This window comes from Jatropha curcas, chromosome 2 (genome assembly GCF_041381405.1).
Source record: "Jatropha curcas cultivar XTBG-Jc1 chromosome 2, XTBG_Jcur_1.0, whole genome shotgun sequence".
Lineage (NCBI taxonomy): Eukaryota > Viridiplantae > Streptophyta > Magnoliopsida > Malpighiales > Euphorbiaceae > Jatropha > Jatropha curcas.
In genome coordinates, this window is record NC_143152.1 from 1,616,789 (window position 1) to 1,637,429 (window position 20,641).

A 20,641-nucleotide genomic window follows, 5' to 3' on the forward strand; every position below is an offset into this window, starting at 1 on the left:
TATGTAAAGTATTCATGTCTCGGATATCATGAATACATGATGCATGGTGGTGCTAATCCACATTGGATCATTCATTCAAGCCGAGTGGATTCGAGCTAAGTCAGGCTTTGATGGTACCTTTAGTGGGATGACGTCATCATGTAGACGAATGGTGACGTCATGGAATCCAACTAGCCTTTCGGTGAAGGCTTAGAATTATTGGCAACGGACAACTCAGACTTCCTCTAACTTGGTCTCTTTAACGAACCTCTTAAGCGCGTGACAGAACCCATATTTGCAATTTTCATTAAACCAATGTTTGAAATAAATATATTAAAATTTACTAATAGTAACAAAATTAATATTTGCTTAACTTAAAATTTACATATATTTATTAATAAATACTAATAAATATATGTACTAAGTTATTTTTTTACAGAATTCAAAATTATAATAATTGCATAATTCTTAGAAATCAAATGTCTTTACTGGTAGAGGAATACTATATACAGGAGCAAAAATTCATCATTTCATATGATAAATAAAAAATAAGTTAAACATCTTTATGTTGTCATATGAATATTATGCATGATTAGCATTAATATTTCATAAAACATCTTATTCAAATAACATCATAAAGATTAAATTATTATTAATTTTAAAAATGTTAATTGTTGTTATATATAGAATTTGTTTGATAATTTAGATTATTATTGAAAGAATATTTCCTTAATTTTTAAAATTTAAAAATATTATTTTTAAAATATTTTAGCAAGTGAAATGTTGAAAAAATACATCATAGACTCTTATTTACAATAAAAAAAAATCATCTTTCAAGTAGGTAATTAAAAATATTTAAGTACTTAAATAGAAGAATATGAGGCACAGACAACTGCAGAAGGAAATTAAAAACAAAGAAAACTTCTTTTCATTAAATCAATTAAAGAAGATACAAATTAACATAATATAATAAAAGAATAAAATAAGACAAAAACGATTTACCCAACTTAAAAAAAAAAAAAAAAAACAAATCCTCATGAAGAATTGTTTCACTTGATCTGAACCCATTTGGTGACGCTAGGTACTCCCTGGAAAACAACAGAGAGCATATAATAGCCGACAGGAGCAACCAAGTTAGAAATTGGTGAAATGACGCCAACTTTGTAGTTTCCACCGGCAGGGACGACCTCTCTCATTGGCAATAGGATAAGTCTCTGGTTCATATTAATTCCATGAGTAGTAAAAGCAGGAGAATACATAGTAACCCTCACATCTCCATGGTCGACTTTCCCACCGGTGATCTTGACTTCAATATCAATATTCTGAGCATAAGTCATTTGCTCATTGATGGTCACAATCTCTGGTCTCTTGGTTATAACAGCAGCGTCCAAGTAAGGCGGTGAGTATTTCTCCACACGTAGCTCAGTGGGGTACATAGCATCATAAATGTATCCATTATTTGTGTTGCTACCGGCGACAAGAATTTTTCCGTCAGGCAAAACGGTGGAGGTTGAATGGTACATTCTGGGTATGGTGGATGGTGCTAGCTCGGTAAATCTTGCTCCTATTTTAGCTCTGGGGCTATATAAAACTGGAGCGAAATTAGGTTCGCGAGCAAAACCCCAACCAGAAGCTCCTCTCTTAGCACCGTTAAGAATAAGGACTTCGCCAGTTGGAAGAATCATCATATCGGCCATAATACGAGGAGTTGGCATAAGCTCTCTCTTCCAAACAGGATCTTTAGCTGTGATTCTCATTCTTCCACAGTCTTCAAGTGCGGTGTAGAAGATTTGTTTTTCGGCTTTGGAATATGAATCTTTATGTGCAGAGCCACCGCAAATCAAGACTTCAGCTGGAACAATCTCTTTAGGATCCTGAGAATGGAATTTGATAGGGAGAAGCACGGAGGCTCCGCTAGCGGGGTAGTTACGGCTGCCACCGGGAAGTTCTGGGAATTCTCGGACAATCTGGTTGGTAGTAGGGCTGAGCAACACGGAACGACTGTTGGCAAAGATGAAGACATTGCCATCAGTGGATAAATAGACAAATGGGTACAAATTGTTTTCTTCTGGATCACTGGTTTGGCGGAGGAATTCGAAGGCGAAAGGTTTAGGATTGGATTGTCCTTCCTTGGGAATGTACTCGTAGCTAAAAGCATCACGACCACCTACGACGATAAATGCGCCATCTGGCAATGTTGCCTGTGTTGAGTACCTGAAAAACGAGACATTACAAAAATTAAGCATAGTTTTGTTAATCTAGTACATAAATCTTTTATCGTTCTTTTGGCCCCAAAATATTAGAGTTGTATTCACATACCATCTACGATCCGCAAGAGCAGTTGGGTACTCTCTCCAGTCGCTGCCTTCAGCAGTGCCAAGGTACCTGACAGTATTTGCACCCCCTTGAAATCCTCCGGTGCTTACCAAGGTACCTTCAATGTCAAGACCTCCTGATGAGCACCAGGTATCGGTATTGAGCTGCAACCAAGAAATAGTAGAATTAAAAAAATAGGCAATTAATAAAATATATTGAAATGAAACACCAAATTAATTAATTAATACCTCGAGAGGGGTAAGTTTTGAATCGTTAATGTCGAATAAAACAGAATGGCACCAGCAATCTTTCTCACCGGTGGCTTGGTCAAGAACACGACATTTTCCGTTAGGCAATTCAATTTTTGAAATTTTCCAAATAGTAGCATCGTACATCAAAACCTTGTTAGTTTTAGGAAGCAACATTGCATGCATAGACGAGACGCCAGAATTTTCAGAGACAACTTCCCATTTCCCTTTATATCCGAGTTCAACTGGCATAGCATAAGCAGGAGGAGCACGACCGCCTTTAGCATTACCAGCAACAGAACCAGCAGCGCCACCTTCATTTTCAGCATTGCCACCATCATCTTCTGCAGCGACATTAATATCAATGGCACCCGGCCCCGCAGCAGCAGCCGATCCCTTAGGCCCCTCAACCATATCAACAGCATCCTCATCCCAATAATCAGGATCAACAGCATTAGGAGTACCTTTAGCAGCAACTGCATCGGCTGTTACTTTAGCCACATCGGCGGTTGTTGGAGTACCAAAATCGTCAGGTATTTTCTTATCCTTGAAATCGTTCGGATTACCGAAAGGGTCTCCGAACATTTCATGAGGACCTAATACTTTTTCTTCGTTGAACGTTTTATAAGCGTCTTTCTTTAACCACTCCGCCTCTATCTCTTCTCTAGCTTTTTCAGCAGCAGGATCGTCCACCTTAACCTCACCCTTAGCACCAGCCACCTTAGCATCAGCTTTAGCTTCTTCTTGAGCATAACCAGAAACAAACAAAACAGAAAGAAGTAATAAATGTCTGAAAATTATCGCCATTGAAAAGGCACTCTTTTTTTTTTTCTTTTTCTTTTTCTTTTTTCCTTTTTTTTTTTTTTTGAAATAGATCTTTTTATTTTTCTTTTTATCCCTGATTATTTCTTTTCCCTTCTGTGTTAATGCCTTTTATAGGTCCAAGAAGTTGTTAGTAGGATGCAATAAAACATGGAAGTTATTCCTTTTTTAGCGAACGGCCATTGATAACTGAGTTTATTTGAAAAACACCTGCAATTTTTTAGGATAATTATATTAAAAAAGTTTTACTGGTAGACTTGGTTCTCCTATTATTTCTCAAACTTGATTTTTTTTTTTACTTTATTTAATTAACATAAAAATGTTGATTAATTTCTTGTTTAAGCAGACACGAGTAAGGCTATTTTAATTTAAACTACTTTGTTTCTAGAAATATTGAATTTTGAATTTTTTATAATTAATCTTGAATTTTTTATTTCTAGAAATATTTTATTAGGTTTTAAAATAATTTTCATAAATATAAATTATTATAGAATTCATTTTGAATAAATAGTCTAAAATATGAGCATAAATTCAATAAAGATTAAAAATATATAAAAAGTTTTATTAAAGTTTGCTCTGATTTGAAATAGGTCTAGAAACACCGTAGTCTTCCTTCACAAAAGAAAAAACATACATATCAATTTAACTATACTTTAATTGATCATCGAGAACTGAATATATTTTGTAATTTCATCACTATCACCACACTCATCAAGCTCAAATTTATTAAATGCCATGAAAATAGTCTTGTATTATTTGCAAGGAATCCATATCTTTTTGTTGAAAGTATGATGTAATTTTTTTATGGTTTCATTTATATTGAAATAGATGTTTATACAAATTCCGTAAAAATAGGAAAGTAAAAAAAGGAAAATGAAAGAAAAATATTAATGGCATTTGTTAATTATTTATAAAAGAAAGTGAAAAGTTTTTAAAATATTAATGATATTATTAATTTTATTAATTTATTTAAAAACTAAAAATATTAATAATATTAATTAATTTTTTTATTAATAATATTAAAATAAATTATTTCAAATATAAAAATCATTTTCAACACAATAGATTAATATTGCTACATAAACATCTTAATACTTTAAAATGATTCGACATAAATTTTTAGGACTCAAAATATATTTATATAGATACACGGTTTTTTAAAATTTATATTTATGAAAATCTTTTCATGCATTTGTGTGGTAATTACTAATTAGCACTTTTTTTTTAATTTTTAACTTTTAAGAGTATTTTTTATAATTTTTTCAAATTAATTATTCAAATAATACTTTTTAGTAGACCAAATAGAAATTAAGAATTTCTTCCATTATAAAGAATATTAAAAAATAAAGTATTCAGAGGATTTATTGGTCGTCTTCCAAATATTATATTATAAAATAATAACAGTACAAGTGACTGAAAGGATAATATTATCTCGTACAAGTACAACAAGAAAAGAACCACAATAATTCCTTCGAATATTAGTTAATTTGAGGAGCGTAAAAAAGACGCGATTTGCAGCGCGGCTGGGAAAAGTATCTCCCAAATCCATTATTTCTCGTTTCTTGTATTACCGTAATCAAAACGTTCACTTTTGTAGGCTTCCCCATTTTTCTGATGTCCATCTCACCTTTTTCTTTCTCATAAAACCTCTTTGCAGCCTCAGAACAGTACCATCTCTCTCTCTTTCTTCAACTTGCTTTCGATCATTATCATTATTTATGCAAGTTGTTTGTTGCTTCTCTTCTCAGCTTAAAAAAGCTTATCCATGGATAGTCTAATGGTTGCTACTACTGCAACTGTGCAAGAAAACAAGAAAAGAGCTCCCAAAAGAATCAAGAAAGTCAAGAAACAGCCTATGAAAGTTGTTTACATAACTAACCCTATCAAGTTCAAAACCAGTGCTTCTCAATTTAGGGCTTTGGTGCAAGAACTCACTGGCCAAGATTCTGAACTGCCTGCAGACCCAACTAGCTGGTTTCTTGATCGTTATCATCATGATGGTGATAATCTAACGGACCCAGATGCATCAAGAAACAATGATGATGATGATCGTGCACTGGTGGAGGTGGTCCCCACTTTGGATTTTAAAGACCACGAGCAACTTGAAAGAGTAGTACTAGATCCTGATGCTCCTCCACTGGAGTTGTTTGATGATATTTTCATTCCCCAAATATTGGAGAGTTGCTCCTCTTCTGGGTTAATGACATCAAGTTTATTCTATGAATCTTCTGCTGCTGCTTCTGCTACTACAACAACAACTCATGTGGATTTGCTAAGAACCCTAAATTGAGTAAGCACTTTCTCTCTGGATATGTAATTAATTAATTAACTAATTATAATATGATGTTTGGTAATTTCCTTATGTAATTACTAATTAACAATAATTAAACTTTTCCCTGTGCAATCTGATCTTGGATTCTATCTTTCAATTCATGATTTGTTCATCATTTGAAAACAATACCTTTATAATTAAAAGATCTTTCCTATGTCAAGTGAAATTGAAGCAAAAGACACAAAGAAGTATAAGCTCTCTATCCAAACTAAAGTGGTTAGGTTAGCTAAGCCATATAAGAGTATAATCCTACCTTGCAACCAAACACTAGCTGTGTATTAATTAAATTTTAGCATGAGCAAAAATGAGCCTGGAGATCCAAAGCAAAATTAGTGGCTCACGTTGATTTTTAAAGGTAGATTTTATGCATGTGAAGATATTGAATATGGGAATACATGACAAATATAGATATACAAGTAAAATAGTACGTACGTTTCACTTATTACTATTATTAGGCAGTCATTTATTATAATAATAAATAAAGAAATATTTGTTATGCATTTTCTTATATATATATATATATATATATACACATCAATACATGTAGGGGAAGGAGTGTCCTTTCACTTTCTCAACCTTTAGTTCCATTAAACAGAGACGAGGAAGAATAAATGTAGCAGTTTAATGTCTATTCTAAATAGATGCTTTCTTAATAATCAATTATTAGATTAATTCATGAATATTCTTTGTAATTTATATATTAATATTTCTTATCAACGATACAGTGATTGAGGTGGTAAACAACTTTAATTTTCGTAAGGATGAGCATAAAATTTCAATCTTCAGGAAGTACATTTTGTTGGAGGGTCAAAAACCTTTACTCTCTATGGTTCGAGAGGGAATTATGCATTCTAATTATATAAAAAAAATATTATTGGTTACTATGGGTTGAAATCTAATCACTTAAGTGAACAATAAATATTAAAAAATTTGTGACAGACGAAAAAGTATAAAATAGTTAATACAAGAAATTGCAAAAATGCAATTTTGCCATTTTTGGAAGGGACAATATAATTTTTTTCTTCTTTTGATATTTCTCAGGGGTGCGGTGACCCCTCAGGGTTGATCTAGTTCCGCCGCTGGTTTGAACCGAATGCTTATCCTTAAAAACCACCCTCTGCCCACCTTGTTGCCTTGTTGGTAAAAATGAAAATGAAGGCTAGTTTAATGCTATTCAATAGTGGTACATTGCTATGTCGTATTTGTAGTATGTGTCGGTAAACAGACCTAAAGTACAACCAAAAATGAACCAACCTGGTCTGGTTGGGCCGGTAGCTAAATTCTTTAAAGAGTGGGCAACATGTTTGTAGGGCAGTGATGTCTTTTCCATTTTAAAAGCAAAATGTCAAGACAGTACAAATCATATGTTATCACTCGTAAGAGTAAGCCCATGCATTAGAAGTAGATTAGTAACTTTTAGGAATATTTGTCTTTTTTGAGAAATTAAGTTGTTTCAACATAATTTCTTTTGTATTATTCAATAATAATTTTTATTTATTTATTAAAAGGTCCAATAATCTGAAATAACACTACCAGCTACACAATACATACAATAACAAATACTGCTGCTAAATTATGCACGAATAAAGTCATTCTAAATTTCTGTTTTTTCCGAACATGGTGACCTAACTCTTGCTGTCCTCCATCAAGTAAAACAGAGTTTTTCGTTGTCAGAAATATGAAACTAATAAAGAAAATATCAACTGAGAGAGAGAGAGAGCAAGAAAACCCAGAGAAAAGCAAGAAGCTACCTCCTAAGTGGATAAGCATCACCAAACTAATCAATCCTGCTCTTCTGTCGAGGTGCTTATGATTTGTTCATTACTAAGAACCGAACAGTCTCTTTGTCACAATGATACTTGCACAAAAATCGAGGCAACTATTACAATCCAGTGACAGGCACCTACAACATATACCTGCAGCAGGGCTTCGGAGAAACAAAAAATTGCGCTGCAGGAAATACAAATCCTAAGAATTTGAGATGCAAAGGTAAAAACACTATTACTAAGTAACATCCTAACAGAATCAACAAAAGGGAAAGCAAATGTTCCCTTAACCTCAAAAGTTCCTCTCCTGCCGCATCAGATAGGTTCATACAATAGGATCAGAATAAATTCTTAACTTTCTTAAATGCAAAATAATTATTATAAGGATAATTAATTCCACGATAACTTTCAAATGTGTAGTGATCATCAAGCTTGTCAATTCCATGCAAATTCTTACTTTCTATCAATTCCCCTATTCCTTGTTGGTTAAATCTTAAATATGTAGGAAACTTGAAGTCTATAGAATTGATTTGTAATTTTACAGCAGAATGTAAAATAAAAGAAGATAATATAATAAAAGAATAAAATAAAACAAAAACAATTTACCCAACTTTTAAAAAAACAAATCCTCATGAAGAATTGTTTCACTTCATCTGAACCCATCTGGTGACGCTAGGTACTCCCTGGAAAACAACAGAGAGCATATAATACCCGACAGGAGCAACCAAGTTAGAAATTGGTGAAATGACGCCAACTTTGTAGTTTCCACCGGCAGGGACGACCTCTCTCATTGGCAATAGGATAAGTCTCTGGTTCATATTAACTCCATGAGTAGTAAAAGCAGGAGAATACATAGTAACCCTCACATCTCCATGGTCGACTTTCCCACCGGCGATCTTGACTTCAATATCAATATTCTGAGCATAAGTCATTTGCTCATTGATGGTCACAATCTCTGGTCTCTTGGTTATAACAGCAGCGTCCAAGTAAGGCGGTGAGTATTTCTCCACACGTAGCTCAGTGGGGTACATAGCATCATAAATGTATCCATTATTTGTGTTGCTACCGGCGACAAGAATTTTTCCGTCAGGCAAAACGGTGGAGGTTGAATGGTACATTCTGGGTATGGTGGATGGTGCTAGCTCAGTAAATCTTGCTCCTATTTTAGCTCTTGGGCTATATAAAACTGGAGCGAAATTAGGTTCGCGAGCAAAACCCCAACCAGAAGCTCCTCTCTTAGCACCGTTAAGGATAAGGACTTCGCCAGTTGGAAGAATCATCATATCGGCCATAATACGAGGAGTTGGCATAAGCTCTCTCTTCCAAACAGGATCTTTAGCTGTGATTCTCATTCTTCCACAGTCTTCAAGTGCGGTGTAGAAGATTTGTTTTTCGGCTTTGGAATATGAATCTTTATGTGCAGAGCCACCGCAAATCAAGACTTCAGCTGGAACAATCTCTTTAGGATCCTGAGAATGGAATTTGATAGGGAGAAGCACGGAGGCTCCGCTAGCTGGGTAGTTACGGCTACCACCGGGAAGTTCTGGGAATTCCCGGACAATCTGGTTGGTAGTAGGGCTGAGCAACACGGAACGACTGTTGGCAAAGATGAAGACATTGCCATCAGTGGATAAATAGACAAATGGGTACAAATTGTTTTCTTCTGGATCACTGGTTTGGCGGAGGAATTCGAAGGCGAAAGGTTTAGGATTGGATTGTCCTTCCTTGGGAATGTACTCGTAGCTAAAAGCATCACGACCACCTACGACGATAAATGCGCCATCTGGCAATGTTGCCTGTGTTGAGTACCTGAAAAACGAGACATTACAAAAATTAAGCATAGTTTTGTTAATCTAGTACATAAATCTTTTATCGTTCTTTTGGCCCCAAAATATTAGAGATCGTTCTGTTAATCTAGTACATAAATCTAGTACAAATTCACATACCATCTACGATCCGCAAGAGCAGTTGGGTACTCTCTCCAGTCGCTGCCTTCAGCAGTGCCAAGGTACCTGACAGTATTTGCACCCCCTTGAAATCCTCCGGTGCTTACCAAGGTACCTTCAATGTCAAGACCTCCTGATGAGCACCAGGTATCGGTATTGAGCTGCAACCAAGAAATAATAGAATTAAAAAAATAGGCAATTAATAAAATTTATTGAAATGAAACACCAAATTAATTAATTAATACCTCGAGAGGGGTAAGTTTTGAATCGTTAATGTCGAATAAAACAGAATGGCACCAGCAATCTTTCTCACCGGTGGCTTGGTCAAGAACACGACATTTTCCGTTAGGCAATTCAATTTTTGAAATTTTCCAAATAGTAGCATCGTACATCAAAACCTTGTTAGTTTTAGGAAGCAACATTGCATGCATAGACGAGACGCCAGAATTTTCAGAGACAATTTCCCATTTCCCTTTATATCCGAGTTCAACTGGCATAGCATAAGCAGGAGGCGCACGACCGCCTTTAGCATTACCAGCAACAGAACCAGCAGCGCCACCTTCATTTTCAGCATTGCCACCATCATCTTCAGCAGCGACATTAATATCAATGGCACCCGGCCCCGCAGCAGCAGCCGACCCCTTAGGCCCCTCAACCATATCAACAGCATCCTCATCCCAATAATCAGGATCAACAGCATTAGGAGTACCTTTAGCAGCAACTGCATCGGCTGTTACTTTAGCCACATCGGCGGTTGTTGGAGTACCAAAATCGTCAGGTATTTTCTTATCCTTGAAATCGTTCGGATTACCGAAAGGGTCTCCGAACATTTCATGAGGACCTAATACTTTTTCTTCGTTGAACGTTTTATAAGCGTCTTTCTTTAACCACTCCGCCTCTATCTCTTCTCTAGCTTTTTCGGCAGCAGGATCGTCCACCTTAACCTCACCCTTAGCACCAGCCACCTTAGCATCAGCCACCTTAGCATCAGCTTTAGCTTCTTCTTGAGCATAAACAGAAACAAACAACACAGAAAGAAGTAATAAATGTCTGAAAATTATCGCCATTGCGAAGGCACTCTTTTTTTCTTTTTCGTTTTTTTCCTTTTTTTTTCTTTTTTTCACTGATTATTGCTTTTCCCTTCTGTGTTAATGCCTTTTATAGGTACAAGAAGTTGTTAGTAGGATGCAATAAAACATGGAAGTTATTCCTTGTTTAGCGAACGGCCATTGATAACTGAGTTTATTTGAAAAACACCTGCAATTTTTAAGGATAATTAATTTGAAAAAGTATTATATATGGTGTTTAATTAACATAAAAATGCTTGGTTAAAAATTAATTTGTTTCGCTATTAATTAAACATTTCAAAGTGTTGCAACTGTTCTTGATTCTGATTTATAAATAAAGTTTCCTTTCTTCTTAAAAAAAATTAAACATTTCAAAGCATTAAACGTCCTGTCCGCTCAAAAAATAAAAATAAGTAGTCTTACGTTATTTTTTTTTTTTGTGGTAATTAGTATCTTTTTTTAATTATTTTTTGAAATTAATTATTCAAATACTAATATTTTTTAATAGATTATATAGCAAATAAGAATTTTTTCAATTATAAAGAATATTAAAATAAAGTATTTAGAGGATTTATTAGTCGTCTTCCAAATATTATATTATAAAATAATAATAGTACAAGTGAGTGAAAGGATAATATTATCTCGTACAAGTACAACAAGAAGAGAACCAGAATAATTCCTTGGAATATCAGTTAATTTGAGGACGAGCGTAAAAAAGACGCGCATTGCAGTGCGGCTGGGATAAGTATATCCCAAATCTATAATTTCTCATTTTCTTGTATTACCCTAATCAAAACGTTCACTTTTGTAAGTTTCCCCATTTTTCTGCTGTCCATCTTACCTTTTTCTTTCTCAGAAAACCTCTTTGCAGCCTCAGAACAGAACCATCTCTCTCTCTTTCTTCAACTTGCTTTCGACCATTATCATTATTTATGCAAGTTGTTTGTTTCTTCTCTTCTCAGCTTAAAAAAGCTTACCCATGGATAGTCTAATAGTTGCTACTACTGCTACTGTGCTAGAAAACAAGAAAATTGCTACCAAAAGAACCAAAAAAATCAAGAAACGGCCAACGAAAGTTGTTTACATTTCTAACCCTATCAAGTTCAAAACCAGTGCTTCTCAATTTAGGGCTTTGGTGCAAGAACTCACTGGCCAAGATTCTGAACTGCCTGCTGACCCAACTAGCTGGTTTCTTGATCATTATCATCATGATGATGGCGTCGGTGGCGATAATCTAACGGACTTAGATTCATCAAGAACTAATGATGATGATGATCAGGAACTGGTAGAGGTGGTCCCCGCTTTAGATCTTAAAGATCAGGAGCAACTTGAAAGAGTAGTACTAGATCCTGATGCTCCTCCATTGGAGTTGTTTGATGATATTTTCATTCCCCAAATGTTGGAGAATTATTCCTCTTCAGGGTTAATGGCATCAAATTTATTCTATGAATCTTCTTCTGCTTCTGCTACTACTACAACAACTCATGTGGATTTGCTAAGAACCCTAAATTGAGTAAGCACTCTCTCTCTCTCTCTCTCTTTTCTTTTCTCTCTGGCCTGTACTTGCCATATGTAATTAATTAATTAACTAATTATAATCATGTTTGGTAATTTCTTTACGCAATTACTAATTAATAATAATTAAACTTTTCTCCATGCAATCTAATTTTGGATTCTAGATACCTTTATAATTAAAAGAATTTTCATATGTCAAGTGAAATTGAAGCAGAAGACACAAAGAAGTATAAGCTCTCTGGCCAAACTAAGTAGCCAGGTTAGCTAAGCCATATAGGAGTATAATCCTAACCTTGCAACCAAACGCTGGCTGTATATATATATATATATATATATATATATATATATATATATATTATGAGTTCAACTAAATTAAAAAAGAAAAAGTAATCTAAATTTTTTTTAGAATAAATAGAGTTATTTTGCGGGGTACATTGCCTTTAATTATATGCATGCATGCATACAAAAATAATCAATTCTGTACATCAAGAAGCTTAGCTATGAATGCTACTTATTGGCCAGCAGTACTTATCAGTGTAATGTCAATTCTAAATAGATGCTATATTAATAATTAGTAAATACAAAATTGCAACAATGAAAAATTAAACCTTTTCAAAAAAAAAAAAAAAAAAAAAGAAAGAATTCCATAAATGTTATAATGATATTTTTCTTTATAGTTATTTACGTAATACATATTATTTTTTATTAAATTTTTTTGCATAATATTTAATATCCTAACGTGACAGTAAAGGAAAATAACACATTGATAGTATAAGGATGAACACATGATGACATGATATATCTGTCAAGTTGTAATTTGGTAGGGAATAGGGCATAGCATAATTCTTAAAGTCCAAATTAAATTAGTCCGGCTCGATTCAATTTGGTTTTTAATACATTTGGTTTGATTTTAATTTTAGAAAAAATAAAATTTGTTTAATCTGATTCCATTTTTGCTAAACCTAAAAAATAGGTTTAAATGCTCTCAAAAATAGTTAAAAATCAAATTAAACCAACTGGATCAAACTGATTTGACTTGATTTTATACTCAGTTTGGTCTGATTTTCAGTTATAAGAACTGATTCAATTTGGTTTGAACCAGGGGGGAACCGGGAAAAAATTGTTGAGATTACGAAATTTTGCATTTTTGGAGGGGGCAAAATATAACTTTTCATAATGTTTTTTCTTCTTTTGATATTTCTTCTTTTGCATTAAGACCACTTTAATGCTATTCAATAGTGGTATGTTGCAATTTGTCGTATTTGTAGCGTGTGTCGGTAGACAGATCAAAAGTACAACCAAAAATGAACCAACCTGGTTGGGCTGGTTTGTAGGGTATTTAGGTCTTTTTCATTTTAGAAGTAAAACAAGTAAACTTTACCCGCACTATGTTGCGGGCCTATTACTATCTTCTCTTCTTCAATATTATTTTATTATTTTATTAAAAAAATTATTTATATATGTAAAATTATGTTTGGTTTTTACTTGAAAATTATATTTTATTAGTATAAAACTAATTTCACTTAAAATAGTTATGAATAATATTCTGACATATTATATTTAATTTATAAATATAGTCTACAGCGTTATTTCAGTTCAATCTCCCATATATAATAAAGACTTCTTTGAGTGTTTGCTCTCTTTTTATTAAAAAAAATAATAATAACAATAATACATAGACCACTTATGACCCACAAAGGTGGCGTGTGGTCGTAATTTATCCTCCCACTATGAATTTTCTTATCGTTCTATAATTATCATGGGTATTCTATTCATAGTAGGAAGATGAATAAAGACAATGAGGTTTAGAATATAAAACAATACAAGAAAGAAGAGCAAAATCGTAGTATTAGAGCCAAAAATCATTGTTTCTATGAATAAAAAAAATTCAAATTAAATTCAATTCTTTTAAATAAAAAAAGTTTTAATTGATTAAAAAGATAGTATTGCCTTATTCAAATTAAGTTTGTTATATGGAAATTATTAATAATAAACCTTTAATTTGCGTTATTTAACTTGTTCAATTTTCACGAAATACAATGGATTGTGTATGTTGTTATATTTAATGTAATTTACTTTTTATTATAATAATTTTAAAAATTTACATTTGTGAATAGTAAACCCATCCACAGAAATAAAAGAACAAATAAAACTTTTAATAATACTATTAACCAAAACATTTTTACCAAAAATAGAAATTTGCAGGGTAATATTGAATTTTATTTTAAAGAAATGATTTTTTAAAAATCGTTTTGACGTAAATTCTAGAAATAGAAAGAAAGGGAAAAAACATAAAAAAAAAAAAAAAAAAATGATGACGTTCATTCACATGTACCAGACAATAATTAATATTTGTCAATTGTAATCCTTGGTTGAAAACAAATGACATTTACTATTAAGGTTGGTGGAGTGTTAATTAATAAGGGTACTATAGTCTTTTAAATAGTTAAAAAAGGGCAAAAAAGAGGTTTCAACTTTAGTATATATAATATAACATAATGTCAAGACAGTACAGATCATATTTTATCACTCGTGTCTAAAACAGAGCAGGTTCAAGTAAGCCCGCCCATACATTAGTCTTCTTCAAGAAATTAAGTTATTTTAAAATAATTTTTTTTTACTATTCAACAATATCTAATCAAAATATTCAATATTGTGTTTTGGTACAATTAAAAGAGTAATGAAAAATAGAAGTTTTGACTGAAGAATTGGTGGTGTAAGAACACAACATCCATTCCTTGATTAAAAAAAGAATGGTGAAATAAGAAAAAAAAAAGCCAAGAACGAGTAGAAAACAAAAAGTTGCTAAAACAAGGATCTAAAATTCAAATTGAGTACAAATTATGCACGAGTATAACTCATTCTAAATTTCTGTTTTTTCAAATATGGTGATCTAACTCTTGCTTTCCTCCATCAAGTAAAGCAGAGTTTTCTGTTGTCAGTAATATGAAACTAATGAAGAAAATATCAAATGAGAGAGAGAGAGCAAAAGAAAAACCCAGAGAAAAGCAAGAAGGTACCTCCTAAGTGGCTAAGCATCACGAAACTAATCAATCCTGCTCTTCTCTTGAGGTGCTTATGATTTGTTCATTGTGCCATTTTATGAAACCTTCCTCGAGAGCTTCTTCCATCCACTTATAACGGCAGCACTCTCTAGCCTCAGGAATGGTTAGCCAACTTCTACGGCGAGTGTTCTGTTCTGGCCAAGATTGTAGCTCTTCCTTCACAAGCAAAGCAAACATGGCAGCTTTACACAAACCTTCTGGACAAAACTCATCTTGAAGGGTTTTGCTTTTGAATTCGTAGTGTCCAAGAAAATGCTGGAATGGACAAAGACCCTAATAATTAACACCATGGAATCACAGTACGACCAAAATCATAAAAAAATAATAATAATAATAAAATACAAAATCTGCATGATAAAAGAAAAGAAATCTAGTAGTGTCACCATGCACAGGAAAGAAAACTTATAAATATAAGGTCTTGTTTGGTTTTTGTGAAATAGAATACCTATTTCATTACTATTTATAATAAAAAAATAAAACTTAAAATAAATCACATATATTTATAATTTCAACTAGAATTTAAGATCATAAATTTGCTACTTTCATAGAATAATTATTGCAAATCTAAATTTGAATCAAGTAGTTATTCTACATGTAATAACTGCTATACTTCCTCGGTTCTTCCTGGTTCCATGTTATTCAAAAAAACCAAACAAGGCTTAGGTTTTGTCTATTAGAAACATTCTCTGTCATTTCGAAGCACTAAACATCAAATGTTTAGTGAAAAGAAAAATAGTAAAAACAAGAAAATGAACACAAGGAGGTGGCCAATTTCTTTTTTGAAAAAGTCATCAACAGAAGATCCTGAATTTGCTCTCACCTGGTTGAATTACAAGTAGTTTTACAACATGGCAAAAAATCATTACTAAGAGCCGAACAATCTCTTTATCACATGATATTTGCACAAAAATCGTGACAACTATTACAATCCAGCGAACAGGCGCCTACAACATACAATTGCCATAAACTTCCAGGATCAATTTTTCATTTCTTAGCTTAAGTCCCCTTCTCCCATTGATTTCTTTTCAACTCACCATATTCTAGAGGTTCAATAATCCTTCCTTTACTCCCTTCCACTTTACATTATGGGATATTGAAGAATAACATATACAATTAAGAATAGGGGAGAAGAAAGGTAGGAGATAGCGGAGAGAGAAGAAAATAAAAATGTTAAAGTGAAACGAAGAAAGTCAGCTAGCACATTTCTTATATGGCTTTTCCTCATTCTTTACTATTTGCCTTAGGAATTATGATCTATCAAGAAAAGGACAAGAGAAATAACTAGGTACAAAAATTGGAAGTAATAAGAGAAACTACTGCATGGCTCATGTGGCGCTTCAAGAAAACAATAGTAGTCATCCCACAAAAAGACACAATGACAAGCATTTTAAGGCGACTGCTCCTCAAAAATAAGAAATTCACCTCATTAATGGACAACTCAGGAGCAAATAACAAATCATGAAATTTTCAGAGGACTTGTGAAAGGTTGGCATCCAAACCCATTATATCTTGCTTACAATCAGCTTCATAAGAACCCGAACTCATTATTTGGCTTCTTTAAGACATCAAAGAAGCACCAAGAGCTCAAAGTTACATCATTATCAACCCAACTACATCTATCAAAAATAACCAAAGGCATACAGTAGATGTCCAATTGCGTAGATGCAAATCCAAACACTCCCATAATTTCATCCTACAGTTAAATTGAATGCAATTAAATGCATATGAAAGTTCACAAATAGTTATGGGAATAATATCACTCATCACCATGATCGGAATTGTGATGTCTGAATATGTTCAAACATCTACCACTATTCTTTCATCTCAAAGTCGATCTAGAAATCTTGTGTTATTCCAAGCCCCAACCGTTTGGGCCTATTATTACTTGGATTTCTTCAGAGGAAATGCAGTTTATACAAATTGAGGATATTCTATTCAATAGAGTGATTGTATATTTTTCAAAAAAGCATTGGGAGGGTTAGCAGCTTTTAGATAAATGCTAGAAGGAAACCACTGTCCTTCAATAAAACCAATTGCCATACAACAATTGGATTGCTGCTAGAAGATGAAATTGAAGTATTCTAATGTCTTGAAGAATTTATCTAGTTCAATGGTTCAAGGTCCTCTCCTAAATTTTCTTGCAGGTAGAATAGTGCTCTCATTATTATTTAACTGATTAATTAGACAGAAATTTAATACCAGCGTAACAGTAAAAAAGTTATATTCTCATCTTCTTTTGTAATGGCTATCAACTAATGTAATTATTCCTAGCATTCAGATTGATTACTGAAGGTGTAGCTGTTCATTCCAGTTTTACTGTATGACTTCACCACTACCATTAGAGTCAACTCAACTAACAAAGAAACAAAAGGGGACACGCGCATGCACATGTCGGTGCACGCTATACAGATACGAGTTCACCAACTTTATAAATCAAAATTTCTTTCAACCACTTGAATGAGATTTGGATAACATCTGAAAGGCCAAAGGCGTGCACATGAAGAAGAGAATAAAATCAGGCTTTTCTTACCATTAAATCACCGCGAACTCCAGCTTCTTCTAGGGCTTCACGTGCTGCTGCCTCCTCAACTGTTTCATCATTTTCCCAGCCACCCTGTATTTGGGACAAATATAAACTTATAGATAAAAGTATTACCTTACAATGAAATATGAATAATTTTAGGAAAATGTGTCTCTATTACAGCAATTGCAATTATAACAGAATTAAATATAAACTAATCTATTTGTTGTGCCGGATGAGACTTGTATAACAGAAGAGGAGATCAACTAGTTCCGTCCAATTATAATTAGTAAATAACATTATCAGCTATCGCTTATCAAATGAGTAAAAATGGCCGATTCATGGAGGAAAATCCATGGCTTTGACCTCTATGTAGCTTGATAGCAATATTACTTATTTATTGATGTCACATTAGTGCTTGTAACAATTTGAATTATCTGTCCCAAATGACACTTTTTTCTGGTATTTCTACACTAGAATTCACAATTATCGTTTCCAGGTGCGAATGAATCAGACACCAATAGTCCTATTTGAAGTGTTCAAAGACTAGAATGCATGTGCATGGTATGTGTGCTTATCTTGATTTAGTGGAGTTCAATAGTGTCATACAAGACCAGTGAACAAAAGGAGTTTTAGAGCATCATTTCCTTCAATGTAGATTCTGGTTAGTCAAAGAGTGGACAAAAGGGGAATAAATTATAAAAATAAATCTAGAACCACGAAGCCCTTTCTGTTCACATTAGATACTGTTCAGCTTAATGAAAAAGTATAATGAAGAAAATAATTACAACACAGTTTAAATGTATGCATCTTTAAGTGAATTTTTAATACTCTCTCCATTCCAATTTGTTTGCATGGTTTGACAAAACACAAAAGTTATTTTGCCATTTTTTATCCTTAACTCATTGAAGATATTAATAAATGTTCTTCGTTTAATGAATGATCATAAAGATTATATGGAAAAAATAATTGTTCATATGTCTAAATTTAGAAGTCTTGCAAACATTTTGGGACATCCAAAAAAGAAATAACAAGCAAACAAAATGAGACCGAGAGAGCATATACCTTGGGGAACAGAAGACCAGGTCCACTATTTGAGTTGATCATTAGTACCTCAACAACCTTCTCACAAGTGCCATCCTCATTTTTGTCACAACTTCTATATTTAAAAGGAATACATCTGCCAATTAATATGCCAGTTAGAATTTAAATAAAACAAACAAGATCTGTATCATTAGAAAATTCAAATAGAACAAACAAGATCTGATTCACTAGCAATAAAGAATGCATCATGTTCGTGGTACTCTAAACTCTCCTTTTCATGGTAAGTCGTACAATATGCATGAAAACAAGTTGTTTCAAATAAGGTTCCTGAGTATAACAGCGATGTCCAAATTACTTGCATTGTAAGGGCCCTGGTGGATATCATCACAACTAAGAATTTGCCTTGCAAAGGATTAAAGAACTGAAATTTGAATCCGGAATCATCACCCTGTAATATTTGTCAATGCAGCATACCTGCAGGGCTTCGGAGAAAAAAAATTGTGCTGCAGAAAATACAAATCCTAAGAATTTGAGATGCAAAGGTAAAATGACTATTACTAAGCAACATTTTGACAGAACCAACAAAAGGGAAAACAAATGATTTTGCAAGAGTAAAAGTGCTCCCTTAACCTCAAAAGTTCCTATCCTGTCGCATCAGAAAGTTTCATAGAATAGGATCAGAATAGATTCTTAACTCTCTGTTTCAAATTTTAAATGCAAAATAATTATTATGAGGAAAACCAATTACACGATAACTTTCAAATGTGTATTTATCATCAAGCTTGTCAATTCCATAAAATTCCTACTTTCTATCAATTCCCCTATTCGTTGTTGGTTAAATCTTAAATATATAGGAAATGCGAAGTCTATAGAATTGATTTGTAATTTTACAGCAGAATGTAAATGAACAACTCTACATAAAAATAAAACAAATGGCGATCATCAAAATGAGAAAAACATATACTACGATCATAATCCAAAACAGCAAATGTAAAAATACCCGGCGACAAGGCGGCAGCCGGAGTCATAACGCTGCTGGTGGCGACCCGTGCGAGCCACCAATTCAGACATTGGAGAAATAAATTAATTTCTTTCTTTCTTTCGTTATAGCCTTGCAATTCTGAAAGAATAATAATAATAATAGCACGAACCAATCTCAACCATCTTTTCTCTCTCAAAATCTACAATTCTGCTTTTGCCGCTTCCAGTTTCTTTTGCATTATCTCCGACTACATGCACCACCGCCAACAGTCTCAACCGGTGACCGTCACCACCAAAAATAAAAGTAAAAGCCAGAGAAAATTCAGTCGTGGTCAGTGTCAGATTCTGCAAAAAAGAGAAGCGAATAGAGTGGAGAACAGAACGGTGGGGGCGGGCGGAAGCTGTGTCGGGTGGAAAGAGTCAGCTAGATATATAATATACATAGAAATCTGTTAGCTCTGTGCGGTAATTGGGAGAGAGAGAAGCCGAGATAGTTACAGACTTGATTTAGTTGTCTATCAAAATTAAAATTAATTCATTAATTAACCAATTAATTAAATTGGCAAATGTCCGTATCCGCCGATCGGCCCTGCCGACCTGGCGCTAGCTCAGTCTATACCTTGTGTCTATCCGATGATATAAGCTGCTTTTTTAGCACGTGTTGGGTTTAAATTAAAAATATTCGATTCGTTAAAAATAATTATTTAAATTAAAATAACAAAAAGTAATATTATAATAATATTAGCTACCGTTCGGTTTAAATTAGGATTGTAAAAAAAAAAAAATTTAATTAATGTATGTAATTTTTATAAAATCTATTAAAAAACTTATGTTACCGTATAATTAAGAGAGATTACAAGTTTAATAATAAAAAGCAAGTGTATTTTTTAGAAAATCAAATTTATATTCTCACCCTTATAGAATTGGAATAGTTTATCATCCTTACTAACACCTTATTGATTTTAAATTATTTATTTTAATCTCTCATACACTATAATCCCTTATAGGTTCTTATTTTTCCTGCATACTCCTTCCCCAT

At 33.2% G+C, this 20,641-nt stretch overlaps 5 protein-coding genes across 10 annotated transcripts; 2 read left to right on the forward strand and 3 right to left on the reverse strand.

Moving 5' to 3' along the window:
- Positions 1–884: 884 nt before the first annotated feature.
- On the reverse strand, positions 885–3,453 carry LOC149498017 (aldehyde oxidase GLOX1-like). Its single transcript, XM_089718517.1, has 3 exons — positions 2,544–3,453; positions 2,299–2,459; positions 885–2,193 (listed from the first exon to the last, which is right to left on the reverse strand). The coding sequence occupies exons 1-3, from the start codon at positions 3,348–3,350 to the stop codon at positions 1,029–1,031; spliced, it is 2,133 nt and encodes a 710-aa protein (XP_089574643.1). The 5' UTR covers positions 3,351–3,453; the 3' UTR covers positions 885–1,028.
- A 1,496-nt stretch (positions 3,454–4,949) lies between these two features.
- LOC105642361 (uncharacterized) lies at positions 4,950–5,769 on the forward strand. The gene has a single exon (XM_037637067.2). The coding sequence runs from the start codon at positions 5,131–5,133 to the stop codon at positions 5,653–5,655; it is 525 nt and encodes a 174-aa protein (XP_037492995.1). The 5' UTR covers positions 4,950–5,130; the 3' UTR covers positions 5,656–5,769.
- A 2,194-nt stretch (positions 5,770–7,963) lies between these two features.
- On the reverse strand, positions 7,964–10,547 carry LOC105642360 (aldehyde oxidase GLOX1). The gene is made up of 3 exons (XM_089718305.1): positions 9,655–10,547; positions 9,410–9,570; positions 7,964–9,272 (listed from the first exon to the last, which is right to left on the reverse strand). Exons 1-3 carry the CDS (start codon positions 10,474–10,476, stop codon positions 8,108–8,110), a joined length of 2,148 nt encoding a protein of 715 aa, XP_089574431.1. The 5' UTR covers positions 10,477–10,547; the 3' UTR covers positions 7,964–8,107.
- Positions 10,548–11,072: 525 nt separating this feature from the next.
- On the forward strand, positions 11,073–17,754 carry LOC149498018 (uncharacterized). Of its 4 annotated transcripts, none has more exons than XM_089717652.1 (2): positions 11,073–11,989; positions 17,328–17,754. In XM_089717652.1, exon 1 carries the CDS (start codon positions 11,456–11,458, stop codon positions 11,987–11,989), a length of 534 nt encoding a protein of 177 aa, XP_089573778.1. In that variant the 5' UTR covers positions 11,073–11,455; the 3' UTR covers positions 17,328–17,754. The 4 variants fall into 4 exon arrangements, with proteins under 4 accessions (XP_089573778.1, XP_089573776.1, XP_089573777.1 ...); XM_089717650.1 differs by having other exon boundaries at positions 17,335–17,754; XM_089717651.1 differs by having other exon boundaries at positions 17,368–17,754.
- Positions 14,780–20,291, reverse strand: LOC149498019 (nudix hydrolase 16, mitochondrial-like). 3 transcript variants are annotated; one of them, XM_089717649.1, is made up of 4 exons: positions 19,622–20,291; positions 18,643–18,736; positions 17,587–17,670; positions 14,780–15,329 (listed from the first exon to the last, which is right to left on the reverse strand). In XM_089717649.1, exons 1-4 carry the CDS (start codon positions 19,690–19,692, stop codon positions 15,042–15,044), a joined length of 537 nt encoding a protein of 178 aa, XP_089573775.1. In that variant the 5' UTR covers positions 19,693–20,291; the 3' UTR covers positions 14,780–15,041. The 3 variants fall into 3 exon arrangements, with proteins under 3 accessions (XP_089573775.1, XP_089573773.1, XP_089573774.1); XM_089717647.1 differs by having other exon boundaries at positions 18,643–18,757; positions 19,622–20,260; XM_089717648.1 differs by having other exon boundaries at positions 14,780–15,311; positions 18,643–18,757; positions 19,622–20,230.
- Positions 20,292–20,641: the final 350 nt, after the last annotated feature.